The sequence below is a fragment of the Carassius carassius genome, chromosome 2, assembly GCF_963082965.1.
Source record: "Carassius carassius chromosome 2, fCarCar2.1, whole genome shotgun sequence".
Lineage (NCBI taxonomy): Eukaryota > Metazoa > Chordata > Actinopteri > Cypriniformes > Cyprinidae > Carassius > Carassius carassius.
The window spans coordinates 49,756,522-49,775,186 of record NC_081756.1 but is presented as its reverse complement, the minus strand read 5'-3'; the positions used below and the strand labels follow the sequence as shown (position 1 = coordinate 49,775,186).

At 40.6% G+C, this 18,665-nt stretch overlaps 5 protein-coding genes across 5 annotated transcripts in view; all 5 read left to right on the top strand.

Moving 5' to 3' along the window:
* Positions 1-227: 227 nt before the first annotated feature.
* Positions 228-1,196, top strand: LOC132111730 (histone H1-like). The gene has a single exon (XM_059519312.1). The coding sequence runs from the start codon at positions 279-281 to the stop codon at positions 891-893; it is 615 nt and encodes a 204-aa protein (XP_059375295.1). The 5' UTR covers positions 228-278; the 3' UTR covers positions 894-1,196.
* Positions 1,197-1,822: 626 nt separating this feature from the next.
* LOC132111928 (histone H2A-like) overlaps positions 1,823-18,665 on the top strand; it is a 153,929-nt gene continuing 137,086 nt past the window's right edge. Inside the window, exon 1 of the mRNA XM_059519542.1 lies at positions 1,823-2,256. Within this exon, the coding sequence (XP_059375525.1) occupies positions 1,843-2,229 (387 nt within the window). The 5' untranslated portion in view covers positions 1,823-1,842 and the 3' untranslated portion in view covers positions 2,230-2,256. The remainder of the gene's footprint in view (positions 2,257-18,665) is intronic.
* Positions 2,819-3,352, top strand: LOC132111899 (histone H3-like). The gene has a single exon (XM_059519528.1). The coding sequence runs from the start codon at positions 2,891-2,893 to the stop codon at positions 3,299-3,301; it is 411 nt and encodes a 136-aa protein (XP_059375511.1). The 5' UTR covers positions 2,819-2,890; the 3' UTR covers positions 3,302-3,352.
* Positions 5,189-5,700, top strand: LOC132112224 (histone H4). The gene has a single exon (XM_059519750.1). The coding sequence runs from the start codon at positions 5,293-5,295 to the stop codon at positions 5,602-5,604; it is 312 nt and encodes a 103-aa protein (XP_059375733.1). The 5' UTR covers positions 5,189-5,292; the 3' UTR covers positions 5,605-5,700.
* Positions 6,953-7,375, top strand: LOC132112054 (histone H2B-like). Its single transcript, XM_059519649.1, has one exon. It carries the CDS (start codon positions 6,953-6,955, stop codon positions 7,325-7,327), a length of 375 nt encoding a protein of 124 aa, XP_059375632.1. The 3' UTR covers positions 7,328-7,375.

Below are 18,665 nucleotides of genomic sequence, written 5' to 3'. Positions count from 1 at the left end.
CATTTCCTCGTCGAGTCTTTTAATCTCCACAGAAAGCTGCAAATCTCTGCTTGGTGTTCACTATAATTTTACTGCCTTAAACCACTTCACCAATCCAGATTTGACCAAAATGTAAGAGAAGAAAACACAAGCGCGAGGCGCTTCTGGAGGCGCACAGTCGCAGAGCGATCAGGTTGAGTCTATAAGGTTCCCATGGCATGTTTAAGAGCGCGAGCGGAGCGCGAAAGTCTATCATTACTGAACAAAGCGTTCGAAAGACTACAGATCCATTAATAGAGATGGCAGAAACCGCCCCAGCTGCAGCCGCCCCACCGGCCAAAGCGCCCAAGAAGAAGTCCGCCGCTAAAGCCAAGAAAGCAGGTCCAGCTGTCGGTGATCTGATCGTTAAAGCCGTGTCCGCATCCAAGGAGAGGAGCGGCGTGTCTCTCGCTGCTCTAAAGAAAGCTCTCGCTGCCGGTGGTTACGACGTGGAGAAGAAAAACTCCCGCATCAAGCTCGCCATCAAGAGCCTGGTGACTAAAGGCGTCCTGCTGCAGGTCAAAGGAACCGGCGCCTCTGGATCCTTCAAGATCAGCAAGAAGGAGACCGAGACCAAGAAGAAGCCGGCGAAGAAAGCGGCTCCTAAAGCCAAGAAGCCCGCGGCCAAGAAACCCGCTGCTGCCAAGAAGCCCAAGAGCGCAGCGGCAAAGAAGCCCGCCGCTAAGAAATCACCCAAGAAGGCCAAGAAACCCGCTGCCGCCGCTAAGAAGGCCACCAAGAGCCCCAAGAAGGCGAAGAAGCCCGCGGCGCCCAAGAAAGCAGCCAAGAGCCCCAAAAAGACCAAGACCGCCAAACCCAAGACAGCGAAGCCTAAAGCTGCCAAGCCTAAAAAGGCAGCTCCCAAGAAGAAGTAAAAACCTGCTGTTTTATTCCCCAACGGCTCTTTTCAGAGCCACCCACGAACTCGAAAGAAAGAGCAAAACTATCGATCTGCGCTTTATTTGTGGAAGTGAATTATTAGAAGTATATGTGAGGTTACCTTGACTCACAAATCTTTACATCTCGACTGCATTTAGAAAAGCCACAAAGATTTGTATGGTTATTATATTAAAAGCTTTAATGAATCATTGCTCTTAATCTAGTTATGTTAAAAAGGCGTTTATTAAAGCGTTTTGCCTTGATACTTATTTTGAAATACTTTATAACACACTGACACAATGTTTTCTGTCATGTTGTTTCCAGAGCTGCCCACTAATTTTCAATAACTTTTTTATGTATGCTAATTTAGATTTGTTTCTAAAATAATATGCATGATATAATATAGAAATAAAAAAAAACAATACAATAAAATTCGTTTATTATTGAGAAATAAACATTTTTGGATGTTAATATTAAATAAATTTCCGTATTTATATATTTATTTTAACTTCATTTTAAATAACGCAGTGTGTTTTCGGGTTACAAGGAATAGCAGTTCACCGTTCATCTTGGGTTTCCTCTTTTTGTGAAATTTGGATGAGAAATGTGTCTTTTTATTTTCTGAATCACTTATCAAAACGTGCTTAAGTTGCAAAATAAGTTTTAAAAATGGCTAAATTTGTTAGCTGCATTTGGGGAAAAAAGTTCCTAGGGTTGTCTAGAAAATTGCTAAATTGGCAACACTTTAAGCTGCAACAATGCGCGCGCCGGCTATGGAGGCGTGGCTTTGGAGGTCGGTGTTGGAGGGAAGGTCAGTGATTGGATTGAAATCTTACAGACTCTAAACCAATGAGCGACTCGCACGCTCTTATAAATACAGTAGAGCGGTACTTATGTATTCATTGTTTTCTACAATACAAACTTAGGAATATCTTATTGTCTACAATGAGCGGAAGAGGTAAAACCGGCGGCAAAGCGAGAGCGAAGGCAAAGACTCGCTCCTCCAGAGCAGGGCTGCAGTTCCCCGTCGGTCGTGTTCACAGACTTCTCCGCAAAGGGAACTACGCCGAGCGCGTCGGTGCCGGAGCTCCCGTCTATCTGGCGGCTGTGCTCGAGTATCTGACCGCTGAGATCCTGGAGTTGGCTGGAAACGCAGCGAGAGACAACAAGAAGACCCGCATCATTCCCCGTCACCTGCAGCTGGCGGTGCGCAATGATGAGGAGCTCAACAAACTCCTGGGTCGAGTGACCATCGCTCAGGGCGGCGTGCTGCCCAACATCCAGGCCGTGCTGCTGCCCAAGAAGACCGAGAAACCCGCCAAAGCCAAGTAAACCGCCAACTGTGTTTCTAAAACAAAGGCTCTTTTAAGAGCCACCCACTTAACTTGACGGAGCACTTTTCTTTAACTGTATATAATCAATCGTGTCATTCTCTTTAAATGAGTCACGATCATGAAATTAAATTTCGATGTACAATACATACATTAGTAAACACAAACAACCAGGAGCTGTGGTGGAGTATATTGTTCTTTGGAGGGTGTCCTTTTTGTAGTTGTGATTGTATGCAGATGGTAAGAAACTGATTCTTGTCTGTTCTGAAACAAAGGCTCTTTTCAGAACCATTCATTTTTATCTCTCACAGCGCGTTTCTTTTGGTGTATTTAATCCGTATCATCATATTGTAATGTATTATTAATCATATACATCATTAAAAGTCAAATATCCATGAAGAATAAATACAGACAACGTGAATATGAAGCCTAAAGTGTGCTTGTGGCTTAGAAGTACCAATCAAAACTGCGTTTTGAAACAATATTCTGTTTGAAGACAGGAGATGCGCAGTCATTGGCTAGCAGTCATGCGCAGATGTCACACATCAGCCAATCACAGGCCTTTATGACGCCAGAAGCTGTGGCTGTACACGGCTTTAAAAGCAGGCGCCTAACATAGAGCAGCATTTCTACTTACTCAGAAGGAGAAGTACATCTCAGTAATGGCAAGAACCAAGCAGACCGCTCGTAAATCCACCGGTGGTAAAGCCCCGAGGAAGCAGCTCGCTACTAAAGCCGCCCGGAAGAGCGCCCCAGCCACCGGCGGCGTCAAGAAGCCCCACCGTTACAGGCCCGGGACCGTGGCTCTCCGAGAGATCCGCCGTTATCAGAAGTCCACCGAGCTGTTGATCCGCAAACTGCCTTTCCAGCGTCTGGTGCGAGAGATCGCTCAGGATTTCAAGACGGACCTGCGCTTCCAGAGCTCCGCTGTCATGGCCCTGCAGGAGTCCAGCGAGGCTTATCTGGTCGGTCTGTTCGAGGACACCAACCTGTGCGCCATCCACGCCAAGAGAGTCACCATCATGCCCAAAGACATCCAGCTGGCCCGCCGCATCCGCGGAGAGCGCGCTTAAACCCGCCGCTGCATCAGCCGCGTCACACCCCAAAGGCTCTTTTAAGAGCCACCTACATCACTCTCAATGAGACCGTTTCCATTATAACTCCTAATTTGAAACATCGTAAATAACAACATCTTAATATTTGAAGAATATTCTGCTTGGCATTAAACTTTATACGTGTTTGAAGCTTTACATCATCATTACTTTTAAGAATAATCACAGGGGAAACGGCAAATGTGTTAACAATTTTTAACCCTGTTGTGTAAGGGGTAGTTCTCTAAACAAATTATAAGGAATACCTTATGCTTGTGATTGTGTAATTTATAGGTAAATATAATTTTTTATAACCGTTATATATGGCGGAGTTGAGCAGTACTGATTTGTTTTCATGTGAAACTTTCCGTTGACTTTAAGACGCATTCCTGCAGCTCAAGACAACCATGATTTGGAAGTCAAAGCATGTATTGACCTCTACGAGTGAGATAGTTAGGAAGATGAAAAATTGAAAATAGATGGGTAAAATAACCGTGATCCTGTGGATTTACTTTAAAATACACTCTAAACTGCTGTGGTTATGTTACCCTCAACTTGAATATATATTATACATAAATACACATATTCGTAAATTATTAACATTATAGATAGTAAGAACCTGAAGTTTATGAAATAAAGAACAAGATGAATTATGTTTGATCACCAAGCAATCGTAAGAAAACGCTGCTGAAGAATAAATATTTTTTCAAGAGTAGGAATAGTACTTGTCCAAACTATATTACAATATGAAAGACACGGATAAATTAAACTATACTATAGTAAAGTGTAAGAAGTAACATAATGCCTAACACTCCTTATGCTGTAGAGTTATTGTCCTGCTTACATAATCGACTTGTTCCCACCAACTCAAAGTCTCATCAACAAAACCTCCCAATAATTTAGTTGTTGACATTTGAGTCACCTCAGTAGACTCAATAGTAATTTTTGATAAGTCCTTAGGGTATAATTTTATACTAAAAAATAAAAAGCTAATTTCTTTAAACTACATCAATTAGCATAAACAGTTAGACCAACATTTGCATTCTTAATCAATTAATTAAAATATGAGTGAGAGAAAACTACGTTTGTGTCATCAGCAAACATCACTGGAGTAAAAATATGTGAAACACGAAACAATCATTTACATGAAAAAGAAATAGCAACGGTCCAGGTATGGAGCCCTGAGGAACCCCACAGTGTAGACTTGATTTGCACTTAAAACAAACAAACAAACTGTCTTCTATTACAAATGTTATTTTTCAACCATTTGTATGTAAAATCATAAAAAAACCTTATTTGTGCAACTTTCCAATAAAATGTAATGATTAAATTTATCAAAAGCTTTTGACGGGTCTAAAAATAAATACAAATAAATTCTTAATTTTCAAGTCCAAGGGTAACCTTGTCAATCATGTGACGCAAAGCCATATAAGTACTTTTTTGTATTTTGTTGGATCATTGTTCTGTAGAAGTATTTCTGCTGTTTCAACAGCTTTCAGACTTCTTCTTTAGTTTTTATGGCGGTTGTCAAACCAACGTACCGGTGCATTACCACCGCCGACTGGGCTGGAGTGTGAATCAGGAGATATTGAGTTCACAGACTTGCCCCACAGCAACATTTTCATAGCCGTTGGTTTGTAGCCATGGTTTGTTCAACAAGACCTGTTTGGCCCAAATATCTCCTGAAGACGAAACCTACACAAAGTACAAATAAATCTGCAATTTTAACATGATGAAGATTATCTTAAAAATGCTTTAAAACATTGATTTTAATATGAAACACGGGGCAGACATCGTTAGATCAGGGTTTGGATTAAACCTCATTGTTTCCTGCTCTAACCAGCGAAGAGGGGAGCGTCATGGGACGCGCGCTGGTTTCAGTCAGGTCCTGTAAGCAGATGTAAAGAACCTCCCTGCAGCAGTCGTCTCTTATTCGTTTTCGTCGCTCGACTGAAACAAAATACGTCTCCACCATGTCTGGAAGAGGCAAAGGCGGTAAAGGACTTGGAAAAGGAGGCGCTAAGCGTCATCGTAAAGTGCTGCGTGATAACATCCAGGGAATCACCAAACCCGCCATTCGTCGTCTAGCTCGTCGCGGCGGAGTCAAGCGCATCTCCGGTCTGATCTACGAGGAGACCCGCGGTGTGCTGAAGGTGTTCCTGGAGAACGTGATCCGCGACGCCGTCACCTACACCGAGCACGCCAAGAGAAAGACCGTCACCGCCATGGACGTTGTTTACGCGCTCAAACGTCAGGGACGCACCTTGTACGGCTTCGGAGGATAAAAGACGACAACCACAAACCCAACGGCTCTTTTAAGAGCCACACACACTCTCACTTAAAGAGACGAAGTAGTGTTTGTGTTAACCGTTTAATGTCGAAACTATCAAGGAAAGCTGTGAATAACTTTTTAGTCTGGGGTAAATTGTAAGTAGAACTAGAGAACAATGATATATAAGTGATATAAAAAGTTTGTTAGCTTAAAAACAATACACATAGCATTGGTGTTGTGTGTTTATGCTGCTCTGAGGTGTGCATTTCTTTAATTCTGAGCCCGAAGTTTACTTTTAAACTTAGCTCACGTAATAATAAATGTGGTTTTTAGAGGCGTATACATCTTTTTTTGTCTTATGTCGTTGTCATCTAGATTTTTTTTTTCTCTCAACAGAATTGACTTCCAGAATCAAAAGAACGTTTAGATCCAAATGTACTTAAACCCGAAAGTGAGTTTGGCAGGACAACAGAGCAAAATAAATTGTCTAATATATCCATTTACCTAAATTTGTTACTTCAGACTTATGTGCCCTCTAGAAGCTTGCGTTCTGCAAGTGAAAAGTCACTTTTAAATTTCAAAATGTTCCCTCCTGGTGGAATGACCTCCCCAACTCAATCCAGGCCGATCTTCAAGAATTGGCTTAAAACACATCTCTTCCATCTTTATTTGACCCTCTAACTTTAACACTCACTATTCTACACTATTCTATTCTCAAAAAAAAAAAAATCTTAACTACTTTTCTAATCTTTTTGTATTCTATTTTCTTTTATTATACAATTATAAAAAAAAACCTAACACCAGCTTTGCTCTATTTTTCTATTAAATTATTCAAAAGCCCTTGTTATCTGTACTGTGTTTAAGCTAACAGACTTGTTATAGCACTTATATATATCATTGCTATTTTGTTGTTTGTAAGTCACTTTGGATAAAAGCATCTGATAGATTACTAAATGTAAATGTTTTATTTTTTTCCTAATTCTCTTTGGTTTGATTTATTAGAGGTTTTAAACATTATACCGTTTGATATTGAATCTGTGTGACGTTTTAGACTCATTTCATTGAATAGAATAAAATGAAGAAAAAGAGCGGGAATTGAAAGAAAAGAAACTGTCGGTTTCCTCTAGTCGGTCAAACATGAGCTGTGGGCGGAGTTATAATATAGCCACATGTGATTGGCCCTCGTTCTAGCAGTTACTCTTCGAGTTGTCCAATTAAACACGAGTTCATGGGTTTGTCCAATGAAATACGCATTCATAAACGTCCCCGTCTCTCTGGTAATTAGCATAGACCAGTCAATAAATGCCTCTGTCCCGCTTGTCTCATCATTGTGTCGTGAAGTTTTGATCTCCAGCAGCATCATGCCTGAACCAGCAAAGCCCGCGCCGAAGAAAGGCTCTAAGAAGGCCGTCACTAAGAGCGTCGCGAAAGGAGGAAAGAAGCGCAGAAAGTCCAGGAAGGAGAGCTACGCCATCTACGTGTACAAAGTGCTGAAGCAGGTTCATCCTGACACCGGGATCTCTTCGAAGGCGATGGGCATCATGAACTCTTTCGTCAACGACATCTTCGAGCGCATCGCCGGTGAGTCGTCTCGTCTCGCTCACTACAACAAGCGCTCCACCATCACTTCCCGAGAGATCCAGACCGCCGTGCGTCTGCTGCTGCCCGGGGAGCTGGCCAAACACGCCGTGTCTGAGGGCACCAAGGCCGTCACCAAGTACACCAGCTCCAAGTAGAGCTCCGCTGCAGCTCAACACACAAAGGCTCTTTTAAGAGCCACACAACTTTTGCTTAAAAGATCTTATTTTGTAATTGATCCGGTGTAATATCTAAACCGATGTAGCTCGATATGCGTTAGTTTTTATTTAAAAACCCATCTCTTTATTATTATATATGCCCCCCCCCCCCCCCCCCCCAAAAAAAATGGGTGACTGTATTTGAGCAAACAGCAACTTAAGTTACAATTCAGTGACATTGGTTCTACACAGTCCCTGGCACCCTCTGGCTTTACCTCATAGGACACTGGCAAACGAACATCTAGCCAGCCAACTCCAGTCAACAAAACAAATCATCAGCTAACTCAGTGTTCCTCAAACTTTTCTGCCATTCCCCACTTCGGAGGTAGGAAGGGGTTCCGAGCCCCACCTGTCCCCAATCACCCCAACAAAATGTTAATAAACTAGGCTTTAAGTCTAACTGTTAAAATGTATTTTATTAACATCACATTTTAAAAACTTAACATCAAATAACAGCATTAAAAACTTTCAAATAGAGAAAATGAAAGTGCAATTATATTTTCACTTTGCATGAAATAAGACTCAAAAGTAGATAAAAAATAATAATAATTGTGTTTGCATTTAGCCTCTGATAACATCAAATTCAGAAACAAAAAATACAATTGTGGACTGACGTTAACGTTAGTTGTGCTTTGATTAATTTTGTCACTTTGCAAACTCCATGTAAAAAATAAATAAATAAATAAAAATAATAATAATCTCAAATTGAACCGGCGGTGGTAAATTCCTTTTTTTTTTTAGGTATTTTAAAAGGTTAAGTAAGGCTTACATTTAAATGTGTCTTTGTTTTGAGTGTATGGTCAATAAATAAAGGAATTAAAAATATGGACACAAAACCTGTTTGTCATGTCTCTATTCCCCAGCAGTGGGCCGCGCCCGCACCCCGCATATTGAGAAACGCTGAGCTAATTTAGAAGCTAACTTAGCAATAGGGGTACCTCCGTTTGGTCAGGATTTTTCTTGTCTTTTTTTTTTTTTGGGCTGGTGTCGACAAACAATGAAAAATCGTTGTCTGGCTGCCTTTGTGTCCTTTTCATTTTTCCGTCAGCTTTCTCCAACCATTCATCCCAGTGACTGCGTAAAATAGTGAACAAACTTGGTAGAGAAAGTGGGTTGGGTAATACCAAGTAGTCGGTGCGGGGGGTACTTTACAGATTAATTAAATTTTGATACTATCTTTCTTGCTGGCAAATGAAATTAATAAAGAAAACGAACAAAAGTATTAATTCAGAATATTTCATATTTATTTTAATCTGAATAATGTAATGATATTGGGGGGTTATAAGCTGTATCTGATTTTCGGGGGGGATCATGACCCCTGTCCCCCCATGCAAATTGCGCGCATATATATATATATATATATATATATATATATATATATATATATATATATATATTATTGACGGAAATCATAATATTACATCTCTTTTCTACGCAAATGGATGAGTGAGTCGATCGCGCGGTCGACAAGGAGTGTGTTTTGTTTGCATGTGAGTGTATTGCCCTCCCTCCCTTTTAAGCTTGAAACACGCCCCCTTTCACGTCGTCTAAAAACAGAGAGAGAGAGAGAGAGACAGATTTATCCGGTACAGCGAATTTCTCTCAGCAGCAGGCCACTGTATACCTTCACTTAAAACATAACCAACTGTGTTTACGAGAATAATTGCAGAGACAATTATTTTAAGATAATTGTGTGTGTGTGTGTTCATTCAGAAGTTACGATATGCGAAAGATGAATTAATTCTGTGTACCAGCATTGTCTGAAATGCTGCTCTCAGCGCGTGAATTGTTTAAATCTCTGGAATCGGCAAGGTTTAGAAACAAGTGCAAATGATCAACTACGATCCGTTTCACATCTGTAAGTGAGTGAACAACGCGAATCAAGTTAGAAATTTTAATGGAGGATCAGTTGCCTTATTGGTTAAAATCCCCAAACTGTTTACTTGAATATTAAATTATTAAATTACATCAAAACAGGGGCAGATGCGTTTATGATGTGGTGGGCTGCTGTGGGCCAGAAAGTCCAGGCCACATTTTGGTCCCAGTCCGCCCCTGACAGAAAGTATCTCCTGCTGTGGAGAAAACACGTTCAATTGGTGTGGAAGAGCTTGAACGCATAAATAGGAGAAAGCGAGATTTGACAGCAAAGGATTAGTCTTTTATTGGTTCCACCACCATGCAGCAGGGTCCTCAGACATAAGGACCGGTGTAACTTCCTGGTATATCTGTAGCTCTATCTCCACTTGTTTCTTGATGGACATGGAGCTCTGCTGTGACACTATGTTCTGTGCCTCTTCATCAGCGAACAGCTGCTCCAGTGGAGTCTTTCTAGGCAGCTTGCAGGGAGGCTGTTGCTAAAAAACAAAACAAAAGGGTCATCAGCAGTATTATCCAGTCCCTCCAGGATTTCGCGGGATTTTTTTGTGATTGTTGCGGCCTAAAATGCCAGATTTTGCGGCAGCTTTTTCAAAAAGTTGCGGGAAAAGTTGCGATTTTTTTAGACAGATTTTTCTCAACAGCATTGCATTACCTTGTGATTTCACAAACATGTTATGATTTTTTTAAGTGTTCTTTGCAAGCTTACTCCCCCAAAGCACAGGAATTCAAAAATTCTGGGAAAATATGTTTTATTTGCTCATCAGAATAAAGTGCAAAGGCTATTTTTCAACCTTGACAATTCATGGGCAAAAAATATAAGTCCATTTCTTTTCAATTGAACTTGACATTGCCCAGTGTAAACAAGTTTGAACCAACTGGATGGTAACATAAAATCCAACATAAAATATGAAATGCAGTGAATCAGTTGCATTAGAATAAAGTGCAAAGGCCATTCGTTACATTTTCAAAAAGAAACTTCCTCATTGCTGGGTGGTCACTTTTGGAGAGTGGGATATTCAAGGCAGTGCATGTGGCAACCCAGTCTTCACATATCTTAGGAGACAAAGAGTAAACAGAACATGCATATTTGTTAATGACATTAAACAATTGTCTCCAGTACAGCCCAATGCACAATGTAAACCATTTTTTTTCTAAAAGACTGACCAGTACAAAACTTGACCCTGCTTAGAACACCAGGTAAGCTCAAAGGACTGAATGAGGTTGCCAACAGGCCAATTGTAAAAATAGCACAACTCAACAGTGAGATGTGTAAAAAAAAAATAAATAAATAATGATAGTGTCTTCACTCACTATCACTATTATCTCCTCCTTTATTCTTGCATTACTTGTCCACACATGGTCACTTGCTTGGTAACATTAATATTAGTTCATGCTTCACCCTTACAACTCTTATATTTATGTTATGTAACTAATTTTGCTTTTACTGTCATGTTTTATTCTTTATTCAGGAGCAGCAGCAGGAATACTGATATCAGTTTGTCAATTTTCCTTCGCAAAGACCCGCCCCCCTTAGTTATTGTTGCTATGTCCTCTGCTATATCTCCTGACTGCTTTGTCGGACAAAATGGCGGATGGCGGTTTATGATTGGTTAGATCGCCTGTCAATCAAGCTCCCTGCAAAGGGTGAATTAAGAAAAAAATCATGTTGTCCCCGTAAAATATTTAGACTTTTAGCATTTTGTTGCCGCAGCAAAGTCTATGTAGGGGAAACACTGGATAAATAATTGATGAAACTACCGTGTGAAAGCATGAAAAATAGTTTTAACTGCCCCTCTCAAACTCGCTAGCAGTATCACCTGTGCCCACGCAAGGCCTGCCTGACAACTGAAAAAAGCAAACCACCACAGACCTAGTTTTACAAACGTTATGAAGTTTTGTTGTTTACCTTGTTCCTTTCGCTGCTTGCGATGGATTTGCGAGCAACAGCTTCGGTGATAGTCACTTGCCGTGTAGGCTCTTGCACGGACATCCTTCTGGCATGTTTTGCTGTAGAGAAGTGTCGGTCAAGCGAGGATTTTCTTTTGTGTTCCACGACAATGTTGCACACAGTGCAAAATAGTTTCCCTCCACTTTCATGGAGAACATTAGGGAATTGCTTTGCACGGTCTTTCGCAGTGATATTTGTAGGTAAGTGTGATGTATTCGCGCTCATGCCTGCTTTCTCTGATAAGGAAGTCCTTCTGTGTGAAAATAATGCCGCGTGCAGTGACGGACCAAACTGATTGGTTGAATTTGCGGTAAAGTCGCGGTGATTGGATGAAATTGCAAGGCCGCAAATAAATCGCGTGGATTGGCTGAATTTGCGTGAATTGGCGCGATCGCAACATCGCGAGTTTCTGGAGGGACTGATTATCACTAAAAAAGGGAAAACCTCCATTAAGGGCATGATCATTATTTAAATTATTAAAACATTATTTAAAACCTATATACTATCAGCTATTGTACACTTACACTCTCCTGCTCATCCTCATTGTCAGACTGCATGGTGTCCCCATCAGCTCCACCGTCTTTCTCTGTTGACTACAAAAAACATAATTAGGATTTAGATCTTAGATTTTGATAGCTGAAAAGGACAGTTGTGCATGAATGACATTTCACCTGTTCAATCGGTTCAAAAGGTTTTCTTTTCTCCTCTCCCTTCTCACGCTCCAGTTTTTCACAAGTTCATCAAACAACCATGGTAAGAATATTTCATCAAGCTCGGTGAGTAATGGCTTCTCCTGCTATTGTTATTTGCACCTCTTGCCACATGTACAGTTTATCTATCTCTGTCGCAAATGAGGGATTCACATGTGATAAATGCAGGGAAATAGTTAGGCTGACAGAGAAGATTTCAGAATTAGAGACACGCATCCAAACTTTAATTGAGGACAGTAAGAATGTTAGGGCTCTAGCCGTAGCCGTATCGGCTTTGGATGCGTCTAGCTCAGGGATTCCTGTACATTGTTCGGTTCCGGAAACAGAGCCCCTGCAGCAGGGCAACTGGGTGACGGTGAGGCAGCGTAGTCGTGGGTCAAAACACCGCTCTTCTGTTCCGATTAAAACATTAAACAGGTTCTCCCCACTCAGTGATGCACCCACTGAGAAACCTGATCAAAGTGCTCTAGTTATTGGTGATTCTATTGTACAGAACGTGAATATAGAGACACCAGCCACCATAGTCAAATGTTTACCTGGAGCCAGAGCGCCTGACATCTTGGCAAATTTAAAAAGTCCTGGCTAATGCTAAACGTAAATACAGTAAGATTGTTATTCATGCCGGCGCTAATGATGTTCGACTTCGCCAGTCGGAGATCACTAAAAATAACATTAAAGAGGTATGTGAACTTGCAAGCACGATGTCAGACACTGTAATATGCTCTGGTCCCCTCCCTGCTTACCGTGGTGACGAGATGCATAGCAGATTGTCATCACTCAATGGCTGGATGTCTAAGTGGTGCCCACAGAATAACATAGGTTTCATAGACAATTGGACGAACTTTTGGGGCAGACCTGACCTGTTGAAAAGAGATGGTCTTCATCCCTCCTGGGGTGGCGCTGCTCTTCTCTCTAGAAATATGGCAAATAGTCTTAGAGTTTATACTTGACTAACTGGGGTCCAGGTCAGGAAGCAGACAGACTGGCTAAACCGACTGTCTACTAGCTGCCTCCCGTCACAGAGGTCAGTTAATTTTCAGCACATAGATACTCTTTCACCTACATATCACAAGAGACTGTGTCTGTTCCCCGAAGAAAATACAAAAGAAAATACAAAAAATGTCCAAACCAAGTTAAGATTAACAATTTAATTGAGGTTCAACAAATAAAAAACAGATGCAATACGGATAAACAAATGATAAAGCTTGGCTTATTGAATATCAGGATTTCCAGTCAGGATTTAGGCCGTATCATAGTACTGAGACTGCTCTCCTTAAAGTTACAAATGACCTGCTCTTATCATCTGATCGTGGTTGTATCTCTCTATTAGTTTTATTGGATCTTAGTGCTGCGTTTGACACAATTGACCACAACATTATTTGCATAAACTTGAACACTTTGTTGGCATTAATGGAAGTGCATTAGCATGGTTTAAATCGTACTTATATGACCGCCATCAGTTCGTAGCAGTGAATGAAGATGTATCATATTGATTACAAGTGCATTATGGAGTACCTCAAGGCTCAGTACTAGGGCCGCTACTCTTCACGCTTTATATGTTACCCTTGGGAGATATCATCAGGAAACATGGTGTTAGCTTTCACTGTTATGCTGATGATACTCAGCTGTATATTTCTTCACGGCCCGGTGAAGACTTGATGGCTGCCCTGTCAATTCTTCGTCATCAGTTAGGAACCTAGGTGTGCTATTTGATCGCAATCTTTCCTTAGAAAGCCACGTTTCTATCATTTGTAAAACTGCATTTTACCATCTCAAAAATATATCTAGATTACAGCCTATGTCGTATTTTAGGAATGTTTATCCATGCATTTGTGACCTCAAGGTTAGATTATTGTAGTGCTTTATTGGGTGGTTGTTCTGCATGCTTAGTAAACAAACTACAGTTAGTCCAAAATGCAGCAGCAAGAGTTCTTACTAGAACCAGGAAGTATGAACATATTAGCCTGGTCCTGTCAACACTGTACTGGCTCCCTATCAAACATCGTATAGATTTTAAAATATTGCTTATTACTTATAAAGCCCTGAATGTTTTAGCACCTCAGTATTTGAATGAGCTCCTTTTACATTATAATCCTCTACGTCAGCTACATTCTCAAAACTCAGGCAATTTGATAATACCTAGAATATCAAAATCAACTACTGGCGGCAGATCCTTTTCCTATTTGGCGACTAAACTCTGGAATAACCTACCTAACATTGTTCGGGAGGCAGACACACTCTTGCAGTTCAAATCTAGATTAAAGACCCATCTCTTTAACCTGGCTTACACATAACATACTAATATGCTTTTAATATCCAAATCTGTTAAAGGATTTTTAGGCTGCATTAATTAGGTAAACCAGAATCCAGGAACACTTCCCATACCTCCCGATGTACTTGCTACATCATTAGAAGAATGGCATCTACGCTAACATTAGTCTATTTCTCTCTTATTCTGAGGTCACTGCAGTCACCCGGATCCAGTACGTATCCAGACCAGATGGTGGATCAGCACCCAGAAAGGACCTCTACATCCCTCAAAGACAGCGGAGACCAGAACAACTAGAGCCCCAGATACAGATCCCCTGTAAAGACATTGTCTCAGAGGAGCACCAGGACAAGACCACAGGAAACAGATGATTCTTCTGCACAATCTGACTTTGCTGCAGCCTGGAATTGAACTACTGGTTTCGTCCGGTCAGAGGAGAACTGGCCCCCCAACTGAGCCTGGTTTCTCCCAATGTTTTTTTCTCCATTCTGTCACCGATGGAGTTTCGGTTCCTTGCCACTGTCACCTCTGGTTTGCTTAGCTGGGGTCACTTCATCCACAGCAATATCGTTGACTTGATTGCAAATAAATGCACAGACACTATTTAAACTGAACAGAGATAACATTACTGAATTCAATGATGAACTGCCTTTAACTGTCATTTTGCATTATTGACACACTGTTTTCCTAATGAATGTTGTTCAGTTGCTTTGACACAATGCATTTTGTTTAAAGCTCTATATAAATAAAGGTGACTTGACTTGACTTGACAATCAGATTTCTCTGGATCTGGTCCCAGATGGTATCAACCGTGTCATCATCCATTTTATGTTTAAAGTGAGGATCCAACGCAGTGGCCACTTGGAGAAAGATACTGATCTCATCATTCTGCAAAACACATGTTCTTTAAATGTTTTACCAAGTCACAGGATATTTCTGTTCTAGAACAATTTCTTTTCAGGTGCCCTGCCTCAGTCACTTACCTGGTAGCGCTTGGATAGGTTTTCCCAAACCTGTTTTGTAAGGTTTGACACAAAGACTGTCTTTCCCTCTTTTACAGCCAGGTGTGCCTCAAGCTTTTTGAGGATAGGCAGAATCTGTCCGCATTGGGGACTCTTTTCGGAGGACACGCAGAGTGTTGAGGTGTAGAGCACCTTCATCAGGTTGTTATCATAGGTACAGAGAGTTCCACCGTGTTCTCCCATTGAGTATGAGTGAGTGTCGAGGCAGCTCTGACAAAAACAATAACATCAATTTTAAGTCATATAACAGATGCTTTTTATCCTAGGAGACAAACAATACTTTTGTAAAATTGGAGTAAAATACTGTAGTACTACTCTGCTGCAGAGCTCATAAATAATAAGATAGATCAGACATATACAGTCATTACGTGTCAATGCACAACAGTTAAATAAAGTAAACTGTGTGTGTCTTACGTAGAAGTTGTTGCTTCTCTCCGAGAACCACCTTTGCCATTGAGCACCTCTTCATCCACACAACAATGGTTCGGACCTTGGCCACCCACTGACTCACTGAATTTAAATTAAAAATTAAATTAATCCATTTAGCAGACGCTTTTATCCAAAGCGACTTACACTGCATTCAGGCTATCAATTTCTACATATCATGTGTTCCCAGGGAATCGAACCCCCAACATTGCGCTTGATAGCGCAGTGCTCTACCAATTGAGCTACAGGAAAACTTTTAATTTAATTCAGGGAGTATAGATGTTGTGCTGCTAAATTAAGTGTGTGGGCGAAACAGCACAGTTTCACAAATCGCAGGCGTTTAATAGCCGCAGCATTTGGCAGCATTATCTACAGTGACTGCGACAACTGCGACAAATCAGATATGCCAAACTCTGACAGAACATCACTAATTTCCTCTGCAACAACACAACCGGTCTGTGCTTTTTTAAATAGCCTTTGTTTTTAGCACTTTTTGCTGCATTTTGCCCTCTTCTATGTAGTGTGCTGTGATGGTGAGGTAGTGGTCCTGTGTGATGCTACTCCAGCCATCACATGTGAGTCCAACAGCGCTGACTTCACTGAGCTCTGTAATAATGTTAGACTTCTCAACCTTGTACCACGATGGGATTAATGTGTTTGACATGTAATCCCTGGGAAGTCATGTATATTTGGGGTTAAGAGTTATCACCATGTCCCTTCAAACTTAAACAAACATGTAACGTTGCTGTTACTGTTTAAGGTAGCGTTTCCAAAACCATAGTTTGTTTTTATTGGAACTTTGTTGGTTGCATTTCACATTGCCAACCAAAGTTGCTAACAGGTTAGCAACTATGCTTTTGGGAAACGCACCCTAACTCAGTATCAATTAGCTTAGCTCTTTCGTTATTGCTTAACTAACCTTAATGTTGGTGATTCCACCTCTGAAAAGGGATGCAGCCTTTTCATAATGTGTGCAGTGACCTTTCTGTGGCACTCTTCCTTTTGTTGCCCCGACATCTTCCCCCTTACCGCTATGGTAAATTGAGTAATCTAGAGTCGTGGAGTCACCAGCCTGGCTAATGTTCACAATCTCAGGTCGTAAATTGTCTATGAAAAAATACGTGGGTTAATTTGTTAGCTGCCTCAATGTTGGCGCAAGACATATTATTTATTGTATATGTATTGTTTTACTTACCGGATTCGGACTGCAGTGCAGTCACTGCGGTGCCAGGCTGGGGGTCGGAGCCAGAGGAAGAGGCAGCGGAGGACGGTCGACATAGTGTGTCAAAGATGGGGCACACATTTATTTCAACTCCATGAACTCAGATGTGCTTTATCATATTCGACATGCACCCTCCTATGCACGAAACAATCTTGCCGCAAATGTTGCATTTTGCAGAGATTTTGTTGTGTTTACAAAAGTGAAGCCACACTTTGGACCACCGACGCACACTCTCCATGTTCGACTTGCTCGGTTATGCCAACACTTCCAGCAGACGCTTCTTCATTGGTATCCAGCGGTTTCTTCTTCCGGTCGGCGGACTGTGAATCGAAACTAGGAATCGAAATGTAAACTTTTGAATGATTCTGGGAAAATCGCAAAGCTAGTCCCGGTTCCAGTCGATACTCGATACTCGATACCCAAGCCTACTTATTTCAATACAATATTGGTATCTTTCAAGGTAGTATCATTGATACCAATATACTTCTGAACTAAACTTAAATTATAATTTACTAAAAGTAAAATGTGTAATGATAACCACTTTGTTTAAAATGCGTTTTAAAATCAATAAACTTTAGATGTAACATAGTAGATTATATTTTTGTTTACACCTGATTCAAAACTAAATACTAAAGTTGAACCGTGGGTATTTTAGCAAAACCATATGGTTCATTTTCATAATGGACTGCCAGTGACCGGCTGTTGCACGCATAAAATGCAGCTTTTTGATAGTGTGTGATTTAAATTAATATTACAGATTAGAATATGATCTTTTGTAATTGCACAAACTATGTAGGATAATTTCAATTTGTTTATTGTGAAATAAAACCAAAACATGTATATAGTTTTTTTTTTTTCTATGCTGATAAGAATTGTTCAGGGCTGCTGTTTTGAAATGCTTTAAGATACTTTTGTTGCACAAAGCTCTGTTAGAATGCTCTGTCAGAAGAGAGTGAACGCTCTCTGTGATGGGTTGGTTCTGTCATGCAACATTTGTGTGTTCAGATGAGCCTACACAATTATTTATTCTACACTGGGACATCTATCTATCTATCTATCTATCTATCTATCTATCTATCTATCTATCTATCTATCTATCTATCTATCTATCTATCTATCTATCTATCTATCTATCTATCTATCTATCTATCTATCTATCTATCTATCACAGAATCAACAATTTTAAGGGTTTTGATTGGAAGTAATGTGTGTGTGTGTGTGTGTGTGTGTGTGTGTGTGTGTGTGTGTGTGTGTGTGTGTGTGCGCATTGGTAAAAAAGGTTCCAGAAAATTCAGAGTTCCAAATATTGTATTAAAGGACAAGCAAACAGTGACATCATGTTACAGATGTTAAATTGATCAAAATCTGTCCTGTCTGTCATTTGCAGTGAAAACATATTGTGTTTTATTGTACCTTGAATGACAATGCCAAATTAAACCCATCTACCCAGAACTCTGCAAATCTTCAACAAGGAAACGCTCATGTTTTAGAAGACTCTGGTAAAGTTGGTCTTTCAGTCTAGCACTTGTCAGGAAGGACAGAAGAGCTCTCATTTGTGCTGGTCTTGTTCCTGCGTTTAAGATGATATGGTATTTTTCGTCACCAATCATAGGTTTCATGTCATCTGCAATGGGGTCCACCAGAGAGACTCCGCTGATCAGCTCTGTCCTGTGTTTCTCCACAAACTCAGCGCCTGTGGACACACATTGATGAATAATCTCTGAACAGCAGAAGACATGTGCAGTACTACATTACACAAAAGCACAACATTTAAGTATGTCATAAATATTGCTCACTAGAACA

Bases quoted from the DNA above. Each gene is read 5' to 3' on its own strand.
- LOC132111730 (XM_059519312.1), top strand. From the start codon at position 279: ATGGCAGAAACCGCCCCAGCTGCAGCCGCCCCACCGGCCAAAGCGCCC.
- LOC132111899 (XM_059519528.1), top strand. From the start codon at position 2,891: ATGGCAAGAACCAAGCAGACCGCTCGTAAATCCACCGGTGGTAAAGCC.
- LOC132112054 (XM_059519649.1), top strand. From the start codon at position 6,953: ATGCCTGAACCAGCAAAGCCCGCGCCGAAGAAAGGCTCTAAGAAGGCC.
- LOC132112224 (XM_059519750.1), top strand. From the start codon at position 5,293: ATGTCTGGAAGAGGCAAAGGCGGTAAAGGACTTGGAAAAGGAGGCGCT.